Raw genomic sequence first — 23,106 nt, 5'->3', positions numbered from 1 at the left:
AGAATACTTCTGCAAGGCACTGGGTATTGGTTTTACTTCAAGCTTGTCCTTTCTCTTAATATTCGCAGAGTTTGATCCCCACAGACCTCTTTCTCATCAAATTTGTCCTGAGAAATCCTTTGATGCACTAGGGAGTTTCAGAGATTCTTTTCTCTTCACCCTCCTTCCTTTTGGTGATGCAAAACAAAGCGATCAGGTTTCCATTTTATCGATGGGAATTACATAAAATGCCATCAACTGTCTCAAGAGATGGATTAGAATTGAGAGGATTGGGAGGCACATGTTTCCCCAAAGTTTATTCTGAGACATTTTTAGTAAGGCTTGAAGAGAACCTGCTATGTCCACAGTCAGGGAAATTAGTATTATTTCCGATTTCAGTCCTTGTAAGAAGTATTTTGGTGATGAGCTCATGAAATCAAACTCCAGCACGGCGCCTGAATGAGGATGCCTCTCCTATTACGTCTGTTCAACTTCATAATCAAGTGTTGCTTTTAATGATTATGAAGATCGGTGAGGGGAGTGGGGGAGAGGGGTCGTGTAAACGGCATCCGGTAGGACCAGGTTCACGACTCCTCATCTCGTTCACCCTCTTCTGGCCCCACCCAAGCGAGATCTAGTGACTTCCCGCTGTTGCAACTCCTTAAAATAAAAGTGGATCCAGTGACACTTTGATCCCTAGTGGGAGAAGGATGTACTTCCGCAGATTTTCCTTGCGGGGAGGGAAGGGGAGGGCGGCCGATATAAGTTAGCCACCATTCAGTATCTATTTTATTATTTGTTTTAAGGGACCTCCGCCTCCACTCGGGCAAGTTACACAAGAGCACTGGCCAAACCTCCGGAGCCGCCGGCGCCCCGGATCAACGTTCAGTCCAAGGCAGCAGCCGGCAGAAGAATCGCATGAAGGCTGCAGCTGTGGATCAGCTGCCGCCGCCGCCGCCGCCGCTGCCGCTGCGAGGCAGGGGAGGAGTTTAAAGGGGATCAGGAAACAACGGAGTGCCTAACACCTCTCCCCTGCTATGGCTGGCTAAAGAAAAATCATCATAACCATAACAAGGGGGGAGGCGGAGGGAGTGAGCGAGGGGGTGGAGGGGGAACAGCACCAGCACCAGCACCATGAGGAGGAGAGCTGGCCTGGGGGGCAGCATGAGGTCAGTAGTGGGCTTCTTGTCCCAGAGGGGCTTGCAGGGAGACCCCCTGCTCACCCAGGACTTTCAGAGGAGACGCCTGCGAGGCTGTAGAAACCTCTACAAGAAGGATCTCCTGGGCCACTTCGGCTGTGTCAATGCCATTGAATTCTCCAACAATGGAGGCCAGTGGCTGGTCTCAGGTAATGCAACCCCTCTCCTCTTCTTTCACCCTCCCCTAATTTTTATTTCCTTCGCCAGTTCTCTCCCCCCCTCCCCGACCCCGCCGCCCAGGCTTCCCTGAGCTCGTTGAGCCCGCATCGGAAGGGAACGGTAGCGGCACTCCTGAGGCGTATTCACACACGCACGCACACACCCCTGATGTTTCCCAAATAGAGATCTAAAATGGTTGACAGGTTTTTTAGGGGGGTCGTTTTGTCCCCCATCCCAAATCGTGCTTGTGGTGGGTCCTTTTGCGCGAAGGGAAGTTCTGACTCCCCACCCACACCCACCCCAGAAAGCAGGGACTGCTCTGCAGGGCTCAGCAGCGTTTTAAAAATCATAATCACCATCAAAATTAAAAGCTGGATGTTCAGCCCTCATATTGTATGTGTCGCGAGTGACTAGAAACAAAATGGATTAAGGCTCGTAGGAATTCCGGCATTTGATAAAGTAAATAGCGAGAGACGCAACATATCCTAAATGGAGACCGGACTAGTGTTTTGTGTCCGAATTCGGTGGGATTCTTGTGTTATTTTTGCCACTTTTGGGGTGTGTGGCTTTCAGAATAGGAACGCCTGGGGGGATTTCTTAATTTTTAAATCGGGGGAAGGATAGGGCATTTTATTTTGCATAGTGCCTTTTCTGAAGGGGACGGTGTACGTGCTTGTTTCACTCCCCACCCCAGTTTTAATTCCCTTTGCAAAGGGGTGGGGAAGTCTCGGGTTTTATGGGGCGGGGGGCAGCTGTCAGGTGTCGGGGTGGCTTGGAGTTGACGTTCGCTGCTGCGACAGTGGGGGTGAAGCAGGGAGGAGCCCCTTCGGGAGCGGGGCGAGGGGAGAACCCCTCCGGGCTGCCCCCCTCCATCGGCGCCTGTCATCTGGGGCCGAGGCTGGGGGCAGATTCTGTCCTCCCCCCATGCAGGAGCGCACACACCGCTGCCGCTATAGGCGCCGCCCCGAGGGGAAATGGCGAACTCCAGGCCGGGGCTTGAGTGGGAGCTGCAGGCCTCGCTCTCCTTGAGCTCCTCATAGCGACAGGCCGGGGAATCGATGGCCTATTCCGTCCAGGGAGCGGAGGGCGACTCAAGAGTGGCATCTCGCTCCGGCCGCTTTGGCCTTTGCCAATGCGCGCCGTGTGTGTGTGTTGACAGGTAACAAGTTGGACGTAGATATAGGTGGAGTGTCTTGACAGGTAGCAAGTTGGAGGCAGTGTTCACGATCGTCCCCCCCCGCCCCAAAGTAGGCCACACAGAAGAGGGTGCACCGTCAAGGCACTCCATGACAATCCGGAGTATTCATCACAACCTGGTGTGCTCCGCTGTTTCTGGTATCTAAGGGTGCAATCTTATGCATTTTAGTTCTATATCAAAAAAAAATAAAAAATCCTACAACTCCCAACATTCCCCAGCCATCCATGCTGTCTGGAAAATAGTGGGATTTTGTAGGAGGACCCCCTATCGATCTAACCATGCATAGGTTTTAACCTAATTTGGATTAGAACCTGCTTTTCACCCACAAATCTGTATTAACCTATTCTATCCACCTTGTAAGCAGGACAGATTTAACCCTGTTTTAGTAATAACTGGGTGAAGTGAACCGGTATACACATTGTATCCCTGTTAGGGATTTGCCCCCCCCCCCCCAATAGCTAGGGCTTCATCAGATTAAGACAATGTGTCACAGAAAAAGGGAAACTGAGGCAAAGAAGGGCATTGTGTTTGTTTCAAAGCTAACAGCAGTATGAAAAGAGAATGAGAATTACATTGTAATAACCAAGGCTTGCTACATTTCATTAATCATTATTTATGATTTTATATTTAATCATTCAATTAGTCATTTAATGTCTATTCTGACCAACATCCAAAGCTCTCTGGGCAGTTCACAAAATGTGTACTAAAATGTAAAATCTTTAAGATATTTAAATACAGTTTAAAACAGCTAAAAAGCAATTTCAATAAAAGACCAGGACATGACAAGAACAGGTGACATTAAATGCTCCATCATATGCTGTCAAATGCCTGGGATCAAAGGACAGTCTTAGCTTGCCCCCAAAAGAATGACAATGGTGGCACTAGGCAGATCTCAGATTTCCATAGATCTCAGCTATGGAGCATTCCATAGTTGGGGCTACACCAAGAAGGCCTTCTCCTTGATTGCCATGTTTTGAGGCATCATCAGAGAAGTTGCTTGGAGGAGGGTCTCAGATATTGATTACAGTGCCTGGGTAGGTTCGTACTGGGCAAAGTGCTCCACCAGGTGTTATGCTCTCAAGCCATGTAAAACTGTATAGCTCAAAACCAGCACCCTTGCAATCAGTGTGGCTGCAACATTTTGCAGAAGCTGCAACTTCTGAACAGTTTTCAAGATCAGCTCCACACAAAGTAAATTGTAGCAATCTACTCGGGGGTTAAAGATGGCTGCAGAAGAATCCCTAAGCTACAAACCTGCTCCTTCAGGGGAAGTATAACTCCATCCAAAACAGGATGAGCATCCAGTCAGAAGAACCACTCGCAATGTTCTAGGAAGGACCACTCTTTTCCTTGCACAGATAAGAGACATACACAGACTTACCAGCAGGCATTTGCTGAATCTATAGCTGAGTAGCTTTTGAACTCATGTTTAAGCCAGCTCTGTTCACTATATCAAATTGATCCCCTTCAGACGTAATAGTGACTTTTAGCAGCAATTAAAATGTTTCTAGTTTCCATCAACATCCTTTGAATGTGGCATCCATGGGTTCTTGCTGCGATAGCAGACATTTGTTCTTGGTTTAACTTGGGGTTGTTTAACCCACAAACAGGCCCAAAAGCCTGGATTCAGATGTCATGGAAACATTCATAGGCAGTTGCTAAAAGTGAGAAGCAACACACAAATGTCTCATTTAGAGAGCAGATACCCAGGGTTCATTAATGATCTGCGGTATAGAACAGGCAATTCTTATTTCAGGTGACATCCCTGCTTGGAACCTTTCTTCTTCAGGAGTTAAACTGTTAGCTGAAACCTTCTGCATGCCCTCTCTCCCACCAGGTGCTGCCATTCATCCTTGCTGCAATTTAGAAGCACAAATGAACCTTTTTGCCTTAAAGTAATATTCTGGATATTCCTGAGGTGACTGTCTTTCCTTGTACAAAATGTGAAAAGCTTAGATGGAGTAGAGAGAACAGTGATCCAGAAAAGTGGACTTTTTTTAGTTTTACATCTAATTTATTCATATATGTTATTCTAGATGTTGTAGGCAAATTCTGCATGCCTTGAATAAATAGGTTAATATAGCTTCATGAACAGAATATGCTTATGGCTTCTTACCCTGATTGTTCCAATCCAGTCCAACCAATTGCTCCATTCCAATCTTGATCTTCTTATTGGGATCCATAATTATTCTGCCATTTATTTATGTTAGCTGGTTTGACCTCATCCACAAATCTCCTCTTCCTCATCCCCAGCTGCGCCATCTTTCTTTTTGCATCCAACATAATTTTCTTGATCATTGGCTTTGCTCACTTTTCTCATGTTTTGATGATTCTCTCTAGATTTCTTTTTGTGGATCATGGTCTACCATTATTACACATTGTCCTACCTTGCTTTGTCAGGGCCATGTAACAGGAACAGTTTTTTCAAACACAATGCATTCACTCCTATTATTGCTGCAAAAAAGTTAAGAAAATATTGATCATGAAGGAAATATATGAAGGCAGGCAGGGATTATTTACATGCAGGGAACTTTGGCAAAGAGTGGTAACGATATGTACTTACCTTTAAAATAAGAAAAAGCCCTCTCTTGTATTTCCTGTCTTTCTATCAATACAATCCATGCCCAAGGATGAAACTTAGACATTATAGAAGTTGCAAACCCCTTCCCCTATGTTGTTGAAAATGTAAAGTTCAAATACTTAAGCCTCTTCAGTACTGAAACTCTGTCTCAGATTATTCTAGTTATACTTATTCAGTTGCACCTTCTTAGATTTTCTCTGAAACCTGTTCCCTTGGCCTGGACTTCACTAGTTCAGTTTCTGTGGGTGAGACTGTCAGAATGACTTTTCTTAATTTTTAATACTTAAAGCAATAACTGGGCACATTTGGGGCTTCACAAAAGAATGTTATTATTTTTAACAATCCAGGATGGACACTAGATATCCTCATCTAAGAGGTAATTGTTAGTAGATGATTTCTTGACAGAAACTTGCCTGGAATGTGAAACCTCTCAAAGGTTGCTCTTAGCATTCTTAGCGAAGATGAGGGGACTCTGTGCATGTATGTGACCTGGTTCACATAGGTTGTAACAATAACCTAGGGTACAGGTGGACTATGGGTTATCATCAAACTGAGGGTTGTTTTTGAATAGTGGGTTGTTATTATGTGTGAAGCCTACACTACAGTTTAAGTTTGGGTTGTTAACAACAAATAACCCAGAGTTTGCAACCAATAACAAAGCATGGGTTCTTTTCCTGGCTTGTTCATGGTTATCAGCCCTTACTTAAATGATAATGCAGAGTTCATCCATAATGGCAATCCATAACTCAACAGAAACCCACAATTCATAACAACCCATACTCTGGGTTGTTGTTGGAATGTGAGCCAGGCTTGTGTGTGCGTGTAGAAACAAATATGCAGTAATACATATTTACATGAGAGCCATGGAAACAGAGACTTGTAATCAGTACAAGGTACCTGAAAGTACCTTACTGTGCACTGTTCTTGGGGATCTGAACCAGAAGATCTGCTGACTGGCGGAAATGTGTATCTGTATTAAACCGAAAATTGCAAAATGACATAAATGTCCGATGATCTCTTCCCCCTTCTAGAGAGGAATTTAAACCAAAACAACATAGTGCTTGGAAGTGAGGAGCAGGTAACAATCGATGTTCTTCTTCCTAAGGAACTCTATATGGCTTTCTCATTATAAGATCAAGAAATGCTTATAAAAAACATTCCAAAGGTTTTTTTTTTGAAATTCTAATGCTTTTTAGAAAGTAAATACCATTACAAGTAGCAGTACTTACTTCTGAATACATTTGCATGCGACTGGGCAAACTTAAATATATTTTCCATTGTTACTATTTAGTTACATATTCACAACATATAGCCATTCTGACAAAAATAATTGTAGTTGTCCAAAGCTAGGCTCAATTAGATCTGTTACATCTAATTAGAATTTTCTTGTTTTGATTGAAGAATATTAAAAGAAGGACAAGCTTCATAATTTCAGCATAATTCTCTGTTTCTCTCAGATTTCATGCAGTATCTTAGCCTATCTGGGTACTTAAAAAATAGAGCTGATGCTTTTGTGAAACCAAATTGATAGTCCGGGCTCTAGAAAGCAAACTTTGCCCTATTACTTCTCATTCTTGGTTGCAGAGGTCCTATTCCATAATGGGACAATAGATTAGAATCCATTCCACTTTGCATTGTTATGTTTGCTGCTCTTTCTTTCGTGCAATTCTTGGTTCTTTCCATATATATGCTACCACTTTTCATAGCATAGCATCCAGAAGCTGTGAAGGATTTGAAAGGCTGCAATTGTAAGGTGGTATCCACATTTCCTTGCCAAATAGAATTTGCTGGGATCCCAATTGAGAGCAAGGCCTTGTTGGTAGTTGGTAGCTCAGTTATGGAATAGCCTGAGGCCATCTTGGTTGTCTCTTTGGTTTCTTGTGAAGACTTTTCTGTTCATCCATTCCTTAAAAAAAAAAAAACACTCATGTAGTCTGGGTACCTCTGTATTTTTAAGTTTGAGTTGTTCTGAGTCATGTATTTTGAAATATAAATAGTATTCAAGTGTTGTATTACAAGCTTTCTGTAGAATGTTGTTATGGGACAGCATACAAATGCTCCAAACAAATTTATTTGAAAGTAAAATATTTAGAATGAATATTGGATGATGTTTTCTATACTGTAAACTGGTCTAGTTTGATAGTAGCAAGCCCATCACAGTATGTGTATTTCAGATGTTAATGGCGTTTAGGCCCAAGTTACAGTTCCTTTGCTTGTGAATGAGCATAATAAGACTACTCAGTTGGGAGAGGGAGAGCGATTGCACAAGCAAGTATGATATCTGTCTATGCAGTGTATGCTGCATGTGCTTGATAATGTAGGTCTTTGGACCTCTGGTTTCTGTATGATTGAGAAACAAGTATTAATGAACTCTAAACTCTAGTATACTTATTTATAGTTATATGTCAGTAGAAGATGAACAGAGAAAATGCAAGGAAACTGAAAGCAACCCAATAATAATTGTGCATAATTTAGAAGAGAGAAATGGTCTAGTTCAGATGTGATAGAAACCTCTGGAGAGGTATTTGAAATGTTGACATAACATTTTTCTGTTCAGCTATGGACATATTTGACCAAATTTGTAGTGAGTTAAAAGGATTATTAATAAAGCTTTGAGAATGAGGGTACTAGATGAAAAATAATCATGGAATAGCATCATCCAGCTTCTGCCTTGATCTAGTTTGTTTGTGATACAAGAATATCACACTAACAGATTACTGTTCAGAAAGGGACAACATCATTGTGTACTGTAGCTGTGAGGAATTTCCATTGCTGCTGGTACAAATTCTGGGGCTGCGGGAATGGAGATTTTAGGACAGAATGTGGATCAATGTGTGTGCTCTGAGGTGCTGACACATTGAACTTGTTTTTCTGTTGGTTCCATTAGCCTGCAAATTGTTTCATATTTAATAGTTCTAGCATTCAAAGCAATAAACAGCTTAGGACCCCTTTCCCTTACAGACCTCCTAGTCCTACATTGCCCTGTTTTTCTGGAAACTATTCAAAGCTTGGAGACTCTTGAGGCCATCTCATGATATTTGGTGGTTGAACTTGCAAGATGGGTACCACAGCTCTGGAATACCCTTTTGATAGAAATCAATCAGGGCGCCTCTGAGTTTTACTGTGCAGATGCTTTATTTTGATGCACTGGTTTGAATGTTTCCCCTTCCCCTGTCTTCTGGTATGACTATAAGGAAGGGGTATTGCCTTAGTCTGCAACTAACTATGGCTATTTGTTATGTGGTTTAAGACATGAGCCAGTTTCAAACTGTGGCCTGTTTAAATTAAAACAAAACATAGTTCACCCTATTCACACAGTTTACACTAGTTGGGACAGAACAAATAACAGTGATTAGTTGAAAATGGAAGTAAACATTTCCTGTCTTGCTGTTCTAGTCACTCTGGGAGAAGAGAGGGGACAGTTTGCAAGTGCAGTGTTCAGCTACATTTATTCCCATCCTGTTAAAATGTAGTGCAGACTTATGTTCAAACATAACAGCATCTGCAGCATCTAGTTTTGTTGCTTGCAGTTCTGATTGTAGTTATCTGCACTGTTAGATTGATGGTACTATATCTTGCTGTTAATTTTGGAAATAATTTGTTAGGGGTATGTTTATTACTGCATGGCTTTCTAATTATACGATACTCCTCTCTGAATACATTTTATGGAAGACTGGGTTATAAATCATGATTAAATAATAACAAGATTATACTGCAGTTCTGACATGATTCACATCAATTAATAATGTATATTTTCAGCAGGTTCAATGTGCCTAATAGTTAATATGAAATGCTTCATTATTGATTTATTATTATTGTATTTCATTTACAGCCCACCTTTAATTATTACCATAAAAATTACCCAAAGGCCTGATGAAAAAGAAAAGTCTTTAGATGGTATTGAAATGTATATAATATAGGAGCCAACTAGAACTCAGAGGCCTTGTATTTATTTTTTAAGGTAAAATGCCACTACTGCAGAAATAAATGTAAAATATTAAGGTTAGTTGTAACAGGTCCCAATAGTTTAGCAATGTATATATCAAAGTTTTGACAATGTAACTTTCTTGATAAAGGGGCTTGGTATATGCTATTAAGAAAGATCCATATTCAGTTTTTCCATACATTGAAGAAGCATTGCAGTGATAACAATTAAGAATGATCTTACTAAATAAGCCTTGTCATATTTGCTCAAAATTATATCTAAACTGACATTCCCAGTTGAAAAGTGGCTAACCAAATGTCCTTCAGAAACTCCATCAGAAAACATACTGTTTACTGCCCTATTTTAAATTCAGAGGTAATCACTGAATATGAAGATTCATTGGCTATTTTTATACTGGCCATTTTTAAAATTTCACAGCCATCTAGGATAGCAGCCACCACAGCATCCAATACTAATGAACTGAGTACATAAAGAACCCTACTAGATTAGCTAATCTAGTTTCTTAGACTGACTAAGCAAATCATTATGAAAACCCACAAGCAGAATATTATTATTATTATTATTATTATTATTATTATTATTATTCATTACATTTCTGTAACACCTGTAGCTGCAGCTTTCTGGGAAGTTTACAGTATGAAAGTAATAGTTCTTTCCCACCGTTGTTGCCTGAAACAGGTTTTCAGAGGTATACTGCTTCTGATCATGGAAGTGGCATATGCCATAATGACTGGCAGTCAATTATGCCCTATACTCCATAAATTTGTTTAACGAGCTCTTGAAGTCATTAGAATTGGTGGCTATTATCACATCTTGTGTTTGTGAATTCCATTAGTTAATGATGTGCTCTGAGATGGATTGACTTAATAAAGGAATCCACAGCTTCAAATATACAAGAGCTGAGCATGGCTGTGAAGGGCAGGACATTTTGGAAGTAATTCATTCATAGGATCACCATAAATTGGAGATTATTTAACAGCACATGACAACAACAGCAATGTGCTGTGTAAAGATTTCCCTTCTGTCTGTCCTGACTCTACCATTATGCAGCTTCATCAGATGAACCAAGGTTTTAATATTTTGAGAGGAGAAGAGTCTCTCCACTTACTTCTGCCACAATGTGTATCTGTTACACTCTATCTATCTGCTAGTCAGTTACAAAGCCATACAGCTTTGTGGGACTCCTTCTGACATAATCAGTCTTCTGGGGATTCTAATATCTCAAAAAACAGCTATGTCTATAAATGCAGTTACAAACCAGTTGGTGTTGTTTTAGTTATATTTTTTCAAAGAAATACAGTAAAGCTAATAAAATCAGAAAATAGATTTGAAGAAGACCAAATAGCATACTAAACATCCAAACCTACAGAGAATATTGTCATCAGTTAAAATGCAACTACACCAATTTAACACTAATTTTTTAAAAAATCCTTCTCTCAAAGATTGATTTAAACACTACTGAGAAATTATATTTATTTCTTATGGATGAAATTTAATAACATATTTCTGCGGATGGAACTGATTCCATCAGCAGAAGAGGAACAGGGGAATTCCTCCTTCCTCCTGTGTCCCTTCATAATCTGCTGCAGAAGGATCTAAAACTCTTCAAAGTGGTGGGCCGGTAGGGGAGAGGAGGAAAAAGTTCTATTGCATCAACTTCTTGTGATAGTTCTGTTCACAAGATGTATCAGCAGTGAACTATCAATAAATGAGTAAGAGTGTCTGGCCATCAAGCACATATATTTAGTCACTATGTCAAAGCTAAATTGCAAATTCTTGTGTTTCACTGATCAAATATAAGTGGATGATTAATTTTCCATTTACTGTATAAGCAATCGCTATACATGCTGTTAGCAACAACTAAAATTATTAAACCCTTGTAAGGCTAATCTCCAAGATCCTCATCAAAATTTCAAACATGGATAATTTCTGGTTCAAATTTAAATTGTATCATAATGCATCAACTTATTTTGGCAATTTAAAACATTGAATTGGTTGCAAACCTGAATTTCACATACCTAGCAGACATTGCTATTTAAAAAAATGGTTGTGTAACTCTGCTATTCCCATAAAATGCTTTCTCAAAAGTTGATGGTACTGTGGCAAACAAGGGTCGATTCTGGTGCATTCTAAAGGTTATAACACTGCACAGAAGTTGAAATACATCTGCAGTATTTTCCCAATTCTGCTCTGAGGATTGTTTCTCAAGTGCTGGTAGACATTGGAAGCATTCATAAGAGTTGTAGTTATGCCTGCAAACTTGGACTAACTGCTTACATTTATAATTCTGGCAAGATATTTGTTTGGTTCCTAATACTCAGTCTTAGTTAAGCTTCTTAAATTCAAGCTTAATCCCTCAAAGTAGTTGTTTTGGATTTCTCTCTCTTAAATCATCCCTTGGGGTTGTAAAAGAATCTTGCAAGCTTTTGTCCATTCCACAGAGGATATGGAAGGTAGTCATGATGAATCAGTCTAGAAATAAACTAAATTACCTTTAGTTAGAGTTAGTTCTTGCTTAAGCATAGCAGAAATGGTAGCAAACATGTTTGAAATATGGCCAATGTAATGTAGTAGTTAGGCTAGGACGGGCCTGGCAACCTTTAACACTCAAAGAGCCATTTGGACCCATTTCCCACGGAAAAGAAAACACTGGGAGCCATAAAACCCTTTTGACATCTAAAACGAAAACAACACTGCATATATAGTTTTTTACCTTTATGCTATGTATAAAAAACTATAGTGTGTTGTATTTATGAAATCAATGAACTGCTACAGAGAAAACAATTTTTTATTTCTGCATGCAACAAAAACATTTTGAACTCCAAAAAAAAAAGACGCTGGGTTGAAGGTTATTTTCAAATCAAATAGTCAATGTCTATTTGAGTCCTCCTCGTATTTATGAAATAAAAAGCCGAACTTAAATTATCCACCAGCAGCAAACCAAACATGCTGCCTGTAGCAAACCAAAAATGCCGTCTGCTTCTGTGTGCCCTCATCCTTTTATCACATGGTGAAATATTGAACAAACATCCCTCTCCCAATGTAATAATGTTGCTGAATTTTTTATAAGAATCTTCTTAAAACAAGGAAGTAGATCTATATCTTCATTATGATTTAGCTGCAGCTCTTGTTCAGTCACTAAAAACTGTTATTTTTAATCTTACATTATAAACTAGTAGGACTCCTTTCATATATTTTGAATAGGAGAACAGCTTCCTGCAGAGTCAGAGTCAGTGCTAAAGGGCTGCATGCATTAAACAGCAAACCTCATAAGTTCATCAGCAGTAAAAGCAAATGAATCTACCCATGTATCATTAAACATTCGGTTTTCTCCAGAAACTTTTATTTTCTTCGATTTATCCATGACTGAGGGCGGGAAGCTCAGTAAATCCGTGCTGGGTCACAGATATAGATGTGTTTAGTGACTGATAAGCAGATAAACAGTCAAGTGATGTGAATTGTGACAGATCCCAAGTGCAGCTTTTAACATTCAGATGAAGAAGATTACACTGGGACAAAGAGAATCTTTTCATTGTGTAACATGAGAGCTTGCAGGAAGCTTGTTCCACTCTTTCCCTGCACAATAGTAGAGGAATGTAGCAATTTACTTAACCAGCCTCTTCGCAGATTGGCAGCTGTGCCGGTGAGCATTTTGAGCGAAGGAGCCGCAGCCAGAGGGATTCAAGAGCCACATGTGGCTCCGGAGCCGCAGGTTGCCGACCCCTGGGCTAGGACAAGAGAGACCCAGAACCAAATCCTCACTCAGCCATGAGGTTCTCATGGACTGGTTCACATGACATGGCAACCCATCATGGGCAACTAGCCAACAGTGGGTTCTTGTGTTGTACAAACCCAGACTGTCTCCTGCGGTTTGGCTTGTTTTGATATAATTAACCACTGACAACCGATGGCTTGGTGTAGGGATTACTTGAACCCATTGTGGATCATGGGAAGTGGTAAGCAAATGGCAAGAGTGGCAAAAACTCCTTGCTGCTCTTAGTGATCTTTTCTACAGTGCCACACGTTGACTGCTGCTCTGGGACAGTCCAAGTAGCACTTTGGAGCAATTCAAAGGTATGCAGAGGTATGCAAATGTGCCTGCTCAAAATGTGGAGTTTTGCATAGCCAATGTCCTGGTATGTGTCTGCTGTCAAAGTACAATATGTAACATCCATGGACATTAGGTCCGCAAGGCTTTCTATAGGCTGCTTTGCCCAAACTTGACAGCTGTCAGTTGATGAACTGTCATTTGAAATAGAGGCAAAAAGGTGTTTGCCCAATAGGGGGTGGTGATTGTATCTCCCCATTTATAACATGATCATCTAGTTTTTAAGTACTGCCCTGTCAGTTACCAGAGCTTTCCACCTTTTCTATAGTTCTCCAGGCCTCTAGGTCTTCCAGAAAGGAGGCACCTACAACCCACCCACCTTTTGCAAGCACTTACTTTTGACAGCTGTCAAAAGTTAGGGTTCTTTTTAAAAATCTGGAAAATTTGAGCAATTTTGAACAGGGAAATATATGCATGCATATATTTTTACATATGAGAAACACTGAAAATGTGTGTTTTTATTTAAAAAATATAAAAATTTTCCTCACAGTTGCACATATTTCTGTTGTGCCTCCCCAACACCCTCAAAAATAGATAATGAGCCAGTGGTGGCAGGTACCACTTCAGCATCGTTGGAGTGGCTGTCACTGGTGGTAATGTATGACTCTAGGAAGAAAACAAAAGGCAACAAAACTTGGGTTGTGATCAGAGCAGGAAGAGGGGACAAGATGGACTCTGCTGTACAGGACCCTGGGATACCTGCTTGATGGCCTGGGGAAAGAAGACATGGAGAACAATGCATGATAAGCCCGATTGTCTGCTCCATGAACTATGGGATGTTCCATAATCAGCATTACATAGCTTGTTCACAGAGTAGGTTGCTATGTTGTGCAAACTCCCACCCACTGGATGAGCTTGGGCCAGTTATCCTTTCAGCCTAATTTACCTCATACGTTGATTGCAGGAAAAACTTAGAAAGAGGGAGCCATTTAGTCACCCTTGGTCACTTTGGAAGAAAAGTAGGATATAAATGTGATCAATCAATTAAACAAGCCATCCACAGAACTAATATACAAAAGTCTTTGGATTTGGGCTTGAAATGTTAATCTGTAATACAAACATGGTGTATAGTAGTTTCTTTCCAGGAAAAAATGAAGAGGATTTGTAAATTTGCATTTCCAGCAGAAATTACATAGATGCTTGTGCTTTTTATCACATAGGTGGAGATGACCGTCGAGTTCTACTGTGGCATATGGAACAAGCAATCCACTCCAGAGTCAAGCCTATTCAGCTCAAAGGAGAGCATCATTCTAACATCTTCTGCCTAGCTTTTAATAGTGGCAACACCAGAGTCTTTTCTGGAGGTAAGGATGAAAAGCTTCAAATGAACAAAAGAGTAAATTGTGGTACTGAGACCTTTCTCATTATCTTTATTTTATATCTTACATTTGTCTCTCACCTGTGCAGTCTTAACATCTTACTACTGTCTGTGATAGGAATGGTGCATTTTCTGAGCACCACACTTTTGGTCATGAAATTCTTTCCTGGGATAGCTGGTTCATTGTAGTTGCAATACCTGTGTAGAACGTGGTTGTGAGAGTCTTCAAGGTTTGTCTGGATACTGCTTGTAGTATTACATGTCTTGTTCATTATACCTCATGAGAAACCCAAATAGCCATATTTTTAAAAGGTAGCCAAAAGCTGCAGGACTTTCCCCCTTCCCTTCTTTATTGAGCCCACTTGTAGTTCCTCTTAGCTAGCTGTGCATTCATCATATGCATGCAAAGTTTATATGCCTAGACATTAAAAAATAATCAGGAGTGAAAAATGTCATAATTCAACTCCACAGCAAGATTATCCTCTCCTCCTTAACCCATGCATGGCATATCATACTATATAAAAGGGACTTGTAGGGACCAAAGATGGCTTGAATATATTCTAACAGATCTGTTGGAGGAAAATTCACAGGACTTCAGCTAAGCCATCAGTTCAAGGACAAGTACTTGATGTTTGGCAGCAAACAGGATTTCAAATCTCATCACTGCATCTGAAATGCAACAAGATAGGACATATTGCATGACAAAAAGTCTGGCACACGCTTAACCCTCTTCTCCCTCAGCCACTTAGCCCCCCACCCCTGACTGGTTTAGCACATGGTCTTGGAGCCAGCCTGGGGATGATATAGCAGAGGAACAACAGCATGCCGAAAAATTGGCAGATACTGTCCCATCATCACCACTTTGCAAGTTCAAGGCAAGCAGGGAATTGGGAATCAAATACTTGTCATGAACATCTTGTTCTGCTATGACAAATTGTAACAGACTCATCTTTTCTCTGTCTCTCTCTCTTCTTTGTCTCCTTTTTCCCAAAGGAAACTGGACAAGCATAATCCTTCTCATTTCAGTTCATACCACCAATCTGACTTCAAATTCTGTTTATGTTTATAGGTAATGATGAACAGGTTTTGCTCCATGATGTTGACAGGTAAATGCATTTTTCCCAGAGCTGCAACAGTCTTTACTGGGGTGAGGGAGGTGGGGCAGCACCTACACATAGACAGGTCATTGTAGACCCAAAGATGTTGGCTACCTTGGCAAATATATGGAGGGTCTTAAATGCCTACATCATGAGGATATGCAGTTGCTTTTTGTACTTTCCTTCTCCTTACTGCCTTTCTTACTCATTTTTATCTTCTGCCAGCCTTCCATTTTATATGGTTATCTGATTACATATCATGAAAAGTATGCATCTGGGCTATTAGACTTGTTTGAAAGGCATAGTTGAAGATGTAAATTGCAATCTTATGCATAGAAAAAAAAATCAGTCTTTCAACTCCCAGCATAGCTGGCTGGGGGATGCTGGGAATTGTAGGACCTATTTCTACCTAAACATGCATAGGATTTAATTCTTGGCAAAATAAGGGTATAATCCTTTGCAGGTTTACTCAGGAAAAAGTCCTATAGTTCCCAGCTTTTTTCTAAACTTTTTCCTATCTAAACAAGCATAGGATTGTAATGATGTAGCCAAAGGCCCTGATCCAGCAATTCTCCCTTATACATTTAATTCTGTACAGAATAAGACATTCTTTTTGTTCCTATACAAGCATACATACCTCCTCTCTGTCCCAAGGCCAGATGCAAAAGCAGTTTGAAAACCTTCTTTTGATTATTAAAAAAAACAACTGATGTGATGATGGGAATGGAAATAGAAGCTTTTTCTTCTGTGAACAAAAGCATTTTTTTCTGGGATAGGAAACAAAAAGCCCCACTTTCTGTACAGTTCTCCCTGTATTCCATTAGATTAGGGCCAAGGTGTGCAATATGCCATTCTATGTGCAAACTTGGCTTGAGCCAAGGCTTTCCAAAATTCAGATGAAATGCATATGGTTTTGTCTTCTCTGCAAAATTCAATAAAATCCTAGAGACGTCTGCTGAGAAATAAATCCCATTCAATTCAACAGCACACCTCTCTACTAAGTGTGCAACCCTGTGCACAATCACAGGGGAGGAAGTGTTTTCCGTGTAACCTGTTCCTCCTAGTTAAATGTAAATGATAGGAAACTAATGACTCTCTTTGTTTCAGTGGTGAAACCTTGGATGTATTTGCCCATGAGGATGCAGTGTATGGGCTTTCAGTGAGTCCAGTGAATGATAATGTTTTTGCAAGCTCATCTGATGATGGCCGAGTTCTCATTTGGGATATCAGAGAATCTTCCCAGGGAGGTAAGGGCTATGTATGTGTGAGCATGGATGTTGAATTCTTTCATTGAAAGAAATTGTACTATGTAGCAAAGTGAAGGCCTAGGGAAAAAAACTCAGAGAAAATTCAGAATGAATAAATGGGTTGTTCTGTCTCTGACTCCACTTTGTTCCTGTGTTTGTTTATTTGTTTTTGAGGATCCATTTCCAACTAAAAAAATTAGAAATCCTGGGAACCACTGAAAACTTCCTGTGATATATTCTTTTTTGGATTGAATAAAACACTTTTTAAGGTAAATTTTCACTCAAGAAATCTGCAATATGAAGATTTTTTTAATGCAAAATAATCTACAGTATCAGAGAGCAATACGTTCATAGATACATAGAGTAGTAGGATCAGATGGAGCCAAAAAGGCCATCAGGTCCTAATCTCTGCTGGTGCAGGATGCCAAGTCACACCATCCCACTCAGATGATTTGGGTGCTTCCAGACAAGATTTTTATCATGCATTGCCTTGTATCATTCATATAGTTTTTTCAGGGGGTCCATACAATGTTGGTATCCTTTTGTGACCCTCCCATGTTTTCCCATCACTTCTTCCATCTTTTTTTTCCTTGCCAAGGAAAACTTATGAAGGGACAAAAGTTGGAATAACAGCACAATGCTGTTTGGCCATTACTGCTCCATCTGGAAGCTCTCTTCCTATGTAGATATACACAATACTCAAATTTGTCATGTCTTTCCATGCCTAAAAGGTGCTGCCATTGCTGCTTGCCTCATTCTGGTCATCTTTGAACTAGTCTGGAGATTGTAGAAGCAAATATCCAGCCTTGTCTGTCCCATACCCTAGCTCTTCTTTTGTGGTTGACCATTCACTTCTCATTTCAAGCTGCTGTGACAGACATCCTGCTAAAATGGGCAGAACAATTCATGGTTAATTCTAATGTGCAGCAATCCTGTGGAGGTGGTAAAGAGAGAATCAGTGGCAGAAGATCTACTCTTTCCAATATCCTGCTGGACTTGCATCAACCAGTGTTTGAATGGACAGTAGAAGAGAAAATAAGTACTCCAGCTTCAGGCCTACCCTGTTGGGGGAACAGGTGGCCTTTGGGTCCTATAGATCCAAAGCTTTTCTTGATACGCCCAAACATGCTCCCCCCCAACACTGGTGGAGGAGGAATAGTGGTGTTATTTTCTGTAGTTGTAATGTTGAGGCCTCCAAGAATGGGTGACTCCTTCTCTGCCCATGGTAAGAGAAAACTGCAATATCTATGACCAAGGAGTCCCTCCAGTACAGTAATCCAAGTGCAGGACATTACCACCAAGAAGGCCCTCTTTTGAAATTGCACACACCTCCTCTCTGAAGGTGAAGCAATCTAGAGAAGGACTTCCAAAGGTGACCTTGGTTTATGGGTAACTTCATTGGAGATGTCAGCTTAGTCTCTGTCTCTGCTTCCAAATTATTTAAGGGGAATTGAATGTCCCTTCTCCCAGTGGTTTTGTGAATAGTACACAGCACACTTGTAATCATTCCTTCTAATCTTTTGTTAACTGTAATTGGAGAGTCGTATGTCAATTTGCAGATGACCATGTTGAATTAAACCCAGCGGACTAGGCTTTGTAAAATGAACTTGGGAAGTGTGGAAGTAATTCATATGAAACTTTTTGTAAAGTGTTCTTAGATTCCTTATGCTAACAATGAGTAAATTCTCAATTACCTCAATTAGTGGTCAGTATTTTTTTCAGTAACATTGCCTTGGAAGCTAATAATATAAGTAGGAAATGTTTTCATCTGTGAGTGATTTAGTTAGGTATTGCTGCAGAAATGATGTGGGAAAAGGTTTGTGTTAGGGTTCTTGAATATATATATCTGCTCAATAGAGTTGTCTTTGCTTTATATATAATGTATGTAGCCTTGTGCATCACTACTTTTTGAGTTCATGGAACGTTTGTCTGTTGGATTGATATTTAAAACGCTGGCTCTATACTGGATATGGATCTACAACCTGAAAGGCCAGTAATTTATTTGACTCTCAATGCAATTCTCAGTGTGTTTACTTAGAAGACCCACCCATTATGTATACTGGTACATCCTCAGTGTTTGGTTATTGGCAATTTAAGAAATGGTTGCCTTTAATGGCATGATGATTTGGTTTCTTAGATCTGAGTTTTGTCATCAAAGTTTAAGTACATGTGTGATGGATTCCATTCATGTAGGGATTTGAAACAATATTATTAACAGGTCATTTTCATTAGACCTTGATTTGCCTTCAGAGATTCTGGGCATACAGGATCTTGTTGATAGCCTGCAGCAGAATGGCAGGAGTGCTGGAAACTGAACAATAAAAAGGAGATCTGGCCAAAATATCTGGAATTTTGGTGACAAGTCAATGGTAGTAGGGTGTTAAGGGAGCAACTACTCTTGCTGTTGTCAGTAGCAACTAGGAAACAGAGTTATAAAAGAAAATAACTGATGGAAATTCTCTACTGTATTTAAAGTGATTTTAGTGCTACATTAATTTTAATGTCATAATCTGGTTTTAATTAGATGGGATGTCATAACACTTTGAGAAATCACCTTGGAGATGACAGCAATGTCTTGTGCAGGAACCTGAACATAAGTTTTATGGAATTTAGATAAAATAACTTGTTTAAAATTCTTTATATGAGGCATGTATCTATATTAAAATATTTGTTACTGATGATCACAAGATTCAAGATCACCCATTTAGTAAAATTAACCAGTTTCTGTTGGTAGATACTACTGTTCTGATGTAGAATTATTTTAGGTTTCTGTGCCTGGACTGACAGAATGCACACTAGGAGAAAGTTTAGTCAGAAGTCAAATTGCACAAGAGATGCTATACCTTTAAAATAAATAAACTGATCTTCATTTTTGTCAACAGAGCCTTTCTGCTTGGCAAGTTATCCATCAGCCTTTCATAGTGTGATGTTCAATCCAGTAGAGCCTAGATTACTGGCCACTGCCAACTCAAAAGAAGGTGTAGGACTCTGGGACATTCGCAAACCCCAAAGGTAAGAACTTTAATCTTAATATTCTTATTCTTATTTCATTTCTACACTCAATATCCAATAAACTGGTTGGTTTACAAGAGTACATGCATGTTCTACAAAACTCATAACAAAAAAGCCAAATTGGAACCTAAAGTCAGCATTAATATTGTGTAGAATTTTTTTTTCTAATCTAGGTTCCTAATCTGGCCTGCTTTTCAAAGAGAAATAATCTTAGCGGATGACATACAGTTCGAACTAAACAGGTGAAGTGCATTCCTTTTGGTTCTGCTGTACCTATTGCAGCATTTGATACCATCCATCGTTGTATCCTTCTGGGATGTTTGCCTGACCTGGGCCACTGTTTTGTGGTTGTTCTGGTTCTAGGTGACTGAATGTTCCCAGATGGTAATGTGGGGGGAACTGTTGTCAGCATCATAGCTATTTGCTTACAGAGTTTCTCAAGGTTCTATTTCCCCCCTATACTACTTAACCTCTACATGGAACTATTGTGGGAGGTCCTCTGGAGTTAGAGGGTTGAGTCATTTCACTTTGCTGATGATATTCAGCTCTCTGTTTTGCAGTTGATGCCAAAGAGGCTGTAGAAATCCCTAATCATTGTCATGATACAGTGAGGGACTGGATGTGAGCAAACAAGCTGAGGTTCACTTCAGACTTAGTCAGTGGGCAGGCCATTTTTGATTAGGGATACAGCCTATTCTGGATTGGGGATGGGGGACTCCATTACTCCTGGAGATCCTGGTGGCTGCTGTGGCCAGGAGTGGATTTTCCAAGTTTCCTAGGGAAGAGAGAGTTGATCACAGTGATCCAAGCCTTAATTACCCTTTTTTAGACTACTGTAATGCACTTGAGGTTGTCCTTGAAAATTGTTCAGAAACTGCAGCTTGTGCAAACTGGAGTAGCCAGAATGTTGTGCACTGTAGAAACCATATATCACCAGTCTCAGTCCAACCGGACTGGCTACTACCAATTTGTTTGGAAGCCCAATTCAGTGTGCTAGTTTTGAACTATAAAACATTCAACTGCTTGAGGCAAGGACATATGAAATATTACTTTCTCTTGCATGAACCTGCACAGTCTTCCACTGAGGCCCTGTTGTGTGCCCTATCAACAGGAAAGTAAGATGAGTGGGTATACCAGACACGACCTTTTCCATAGCAACGTCCTTACTGTGGAATTATTTCCTGAGGGAGGCCAGGTGGGCTCCATTCCTACTGTGTTTTTGGACAGGGAGTCAAAACTCTCCTGTTTCTTCAGAACTTTGCTTTGACCTTTCTTAAAGAATGTTTTGTTTCTGCTTTTTATCTCTTGTAAATCTAGTGAATTATGGTTGTTATTGTTTAAAGTCTATTGTTTTGTGGGCCCTGGTGGGCAGAGAAAGGATTTATATATTTTTTTCTACATTAAAAAGTCTGTATCTTTCTCTTGAATTATAATACACACACACACACACACACACACACACACACACACTTGAATAGAGTCACACTTTACAGTAAAACACCCAGCAAATCATAGAATAATAGAGTTGGAAGGAACCAGAGGGCCAGCAGATCTAACCCCCTGCTCAGTGCAGGACACCAAGGTAAACCTTGCTTCTCAGATGGCTGACCAGTTGCATCTTGAATGCTTCTAGTCTGGGAATGCCCACAACCTCCCTTGGTAATTGGTTCCATTGTTGTACTGCTCTAAAAGTCAGGAAAATTTCCTTGATATCTAGCCAGAATCTGGCTTCCTGTAACTTGAGCTTGTTATCTCATGTCCTGGACTATGGGATGATTGAGAAGAGATCGTGTCCTTCTTTGTGACAGCCTTTCAAGTACTTGTGGAGTGCTCTCATGTCTCCTTTCAGTCTTCTCTTCTTGAGGCTAAACATGCCCATTTCTTACTATCTCTCCTCATAGGGCTTTGTTTCCAGTCCCTGGATGATCCTTGTTGCCCTCCTCTGAAACCTTTTCAGCTTGTATACATCTTTCTTAAACTGTTGTGCCCAGAACTGGACACAGTACTCCAAATAAGGCCTAACCTGTGCTGAGTAAAGGGGAACTAATACTTCACAGGATTTGGAAGTGATACTTCTATTAACGCAGTCTGAGATAGCAAATAACATCTGCCCTTTTTGCAGCTACGTCACATCATTGACCCGTGTTCAGCTTGTGATCTACAACAATTCCAAGATCCTTCTCAACTGCAGTATTGTTGAACCAAGTATTCCTCATCTTGTAACAATGCATTTGGTTTCTAGGTGCAGAATGAAATTCTATTCTATTGAATTTCATTCTGTTGTTTTCAGCCCAGCTCTCCAACCTATCAAGATCACCTCGAATCTTCTCTCTGTCTTTGAAGATATTAGATATACCACCCAATCTGGTATCATCTGCAAATCTGATGATCATTCACTGGACTTCTCATCCAATAAAAATCATCAATAAAAATATTGAAGAGCACTAGGTCCAGGACTAAACTCTGAGATACTCTACTTGTTACCTCTCCCCAGCTGGAAAAGGTGCCATTGATGAGCACTGTTTGAGTCCAATTCTGAGATCCACCTGATTGTTGTTCCATGTAGCCCACCTTTTGCTAGTGTGCTAATTAGGATATCATGGGGCACTTTGTCAAAAGCTTTGCTAAAGTTTAGGTAGATTATGTCCAAAGCATTTCAACAGTCCACCAGGGAGGGTACCAAATCAAAAACTCAAATCAAATCAGTCTGGCAGGTTTTGTTCTTAAGAAACCCATGTTGGCTTCTGGTAATCACTGCATTGTTTGCAAGGTATTTGCAGACTGACTGCTTTATAATATGTTCCAGGCTTCTTCTGTTGTTCTCTACCCTTTTTTCTTGGTGGAATTTTTTGTAATTGTGCATTTAGAATTTCCTTTTTTTTAAAATTCCAACCCTTCTTTGACTCCTTTTCTCATTAGAGTCACTTGCCATGGGACTTTACTTATAACCAGTTGGTTTTCTTGAAATCCAGGGTACATGTATGGCTATATTTGGGTTTTGCTTCCTTTAGAATCCAGAATTCAAGTATGGCATGGTCTCTTTTGCCCAAAGTTCCTTTAACTGCCACTTTGTCCACTAGGTCCTCTCTGTTGGTTAGTATCAAGTCAAGGATGGCCATTCCTCTTGTTCCTTTTCCCACTTTCTGTTGGAGGAAGTTATCAGCAACAAATTTTAGGAATCTCTTGGGTTGGCTGTTCGTCTGTTGGCTCGCCTCATGGTTTGTTCTGCAGTCAAGCTCACCATGTGTTGAGTCCTCAATTC

At 40.2% G+C, this 23,106-nt stretch overlaps 1 protein-coding gene across 3 annotated transcripts in view; it reads left to right on the top strand.

The window, feature by feature from the left end:
- The first annotated feature begins 1,098 nt into the window (after positions 1 to 1,098).
- Positions 1,099 to 23,106, top strand: part of DCAF5 (DDB1 and CUL4 associated factor 5) — a 60,406-nt gene continuing 38,398 nt past the window's right edge. For 2 of the 3 annotated variants that reach the window (XM_044436052.1, XM_044436051.1), the window contains exons 1-5: positions 1,099 to 1,327; positions 14,331 to 14,474; positions 15,558 to 15,594; positions 16,693 to 16,832; positions 19,715 to 19,844. In XM_044436052.1, coding sequence (XP_044291987.1) covers positions 1,114 to 1,327; positions 14,331 to 14,474; positions 15,558 to 15,594; positions 16,693 to 16,832; positions 19,715 to 19,844 — 665 coding nt within the window. In that variant the 5' untranslated portion in view covers positions 1,099 to 1,113. Of the gene's footprint in view, positions 1,328 to 2,423; positions 2,497 to 14,330; positions 14,475 to 15,557; positions 15,595 to 16,692; positions 16,833 to 19,714; positions 19,845 to 23,106 lie in introns of those variants that run through there. The other variant, XM_044436053.1, reaches the window with a different exon arrangement.

This window comes from Varanus komodoensis, unplaced genomic scaffold, assembly GCF_004798865.1.
Source record: "Varanus komodoensis strain SLA01 unplaced genomic scaffold, ASM479886v1 scaffold3, whole genome shotgun sequence".
Taxonomy (NCBI): domain Eukaryota; kingdom Metazoa; phylum Chordata; class Lepidosauria; order Squamata; family Varanidae; genus Varanus; species Varanus komodoensis.
The sequence above is the reverse complement of the archived record's forward strand: the minus strand, read 5'-3'. Positions and strand labels throughout refer to the sequence as shown.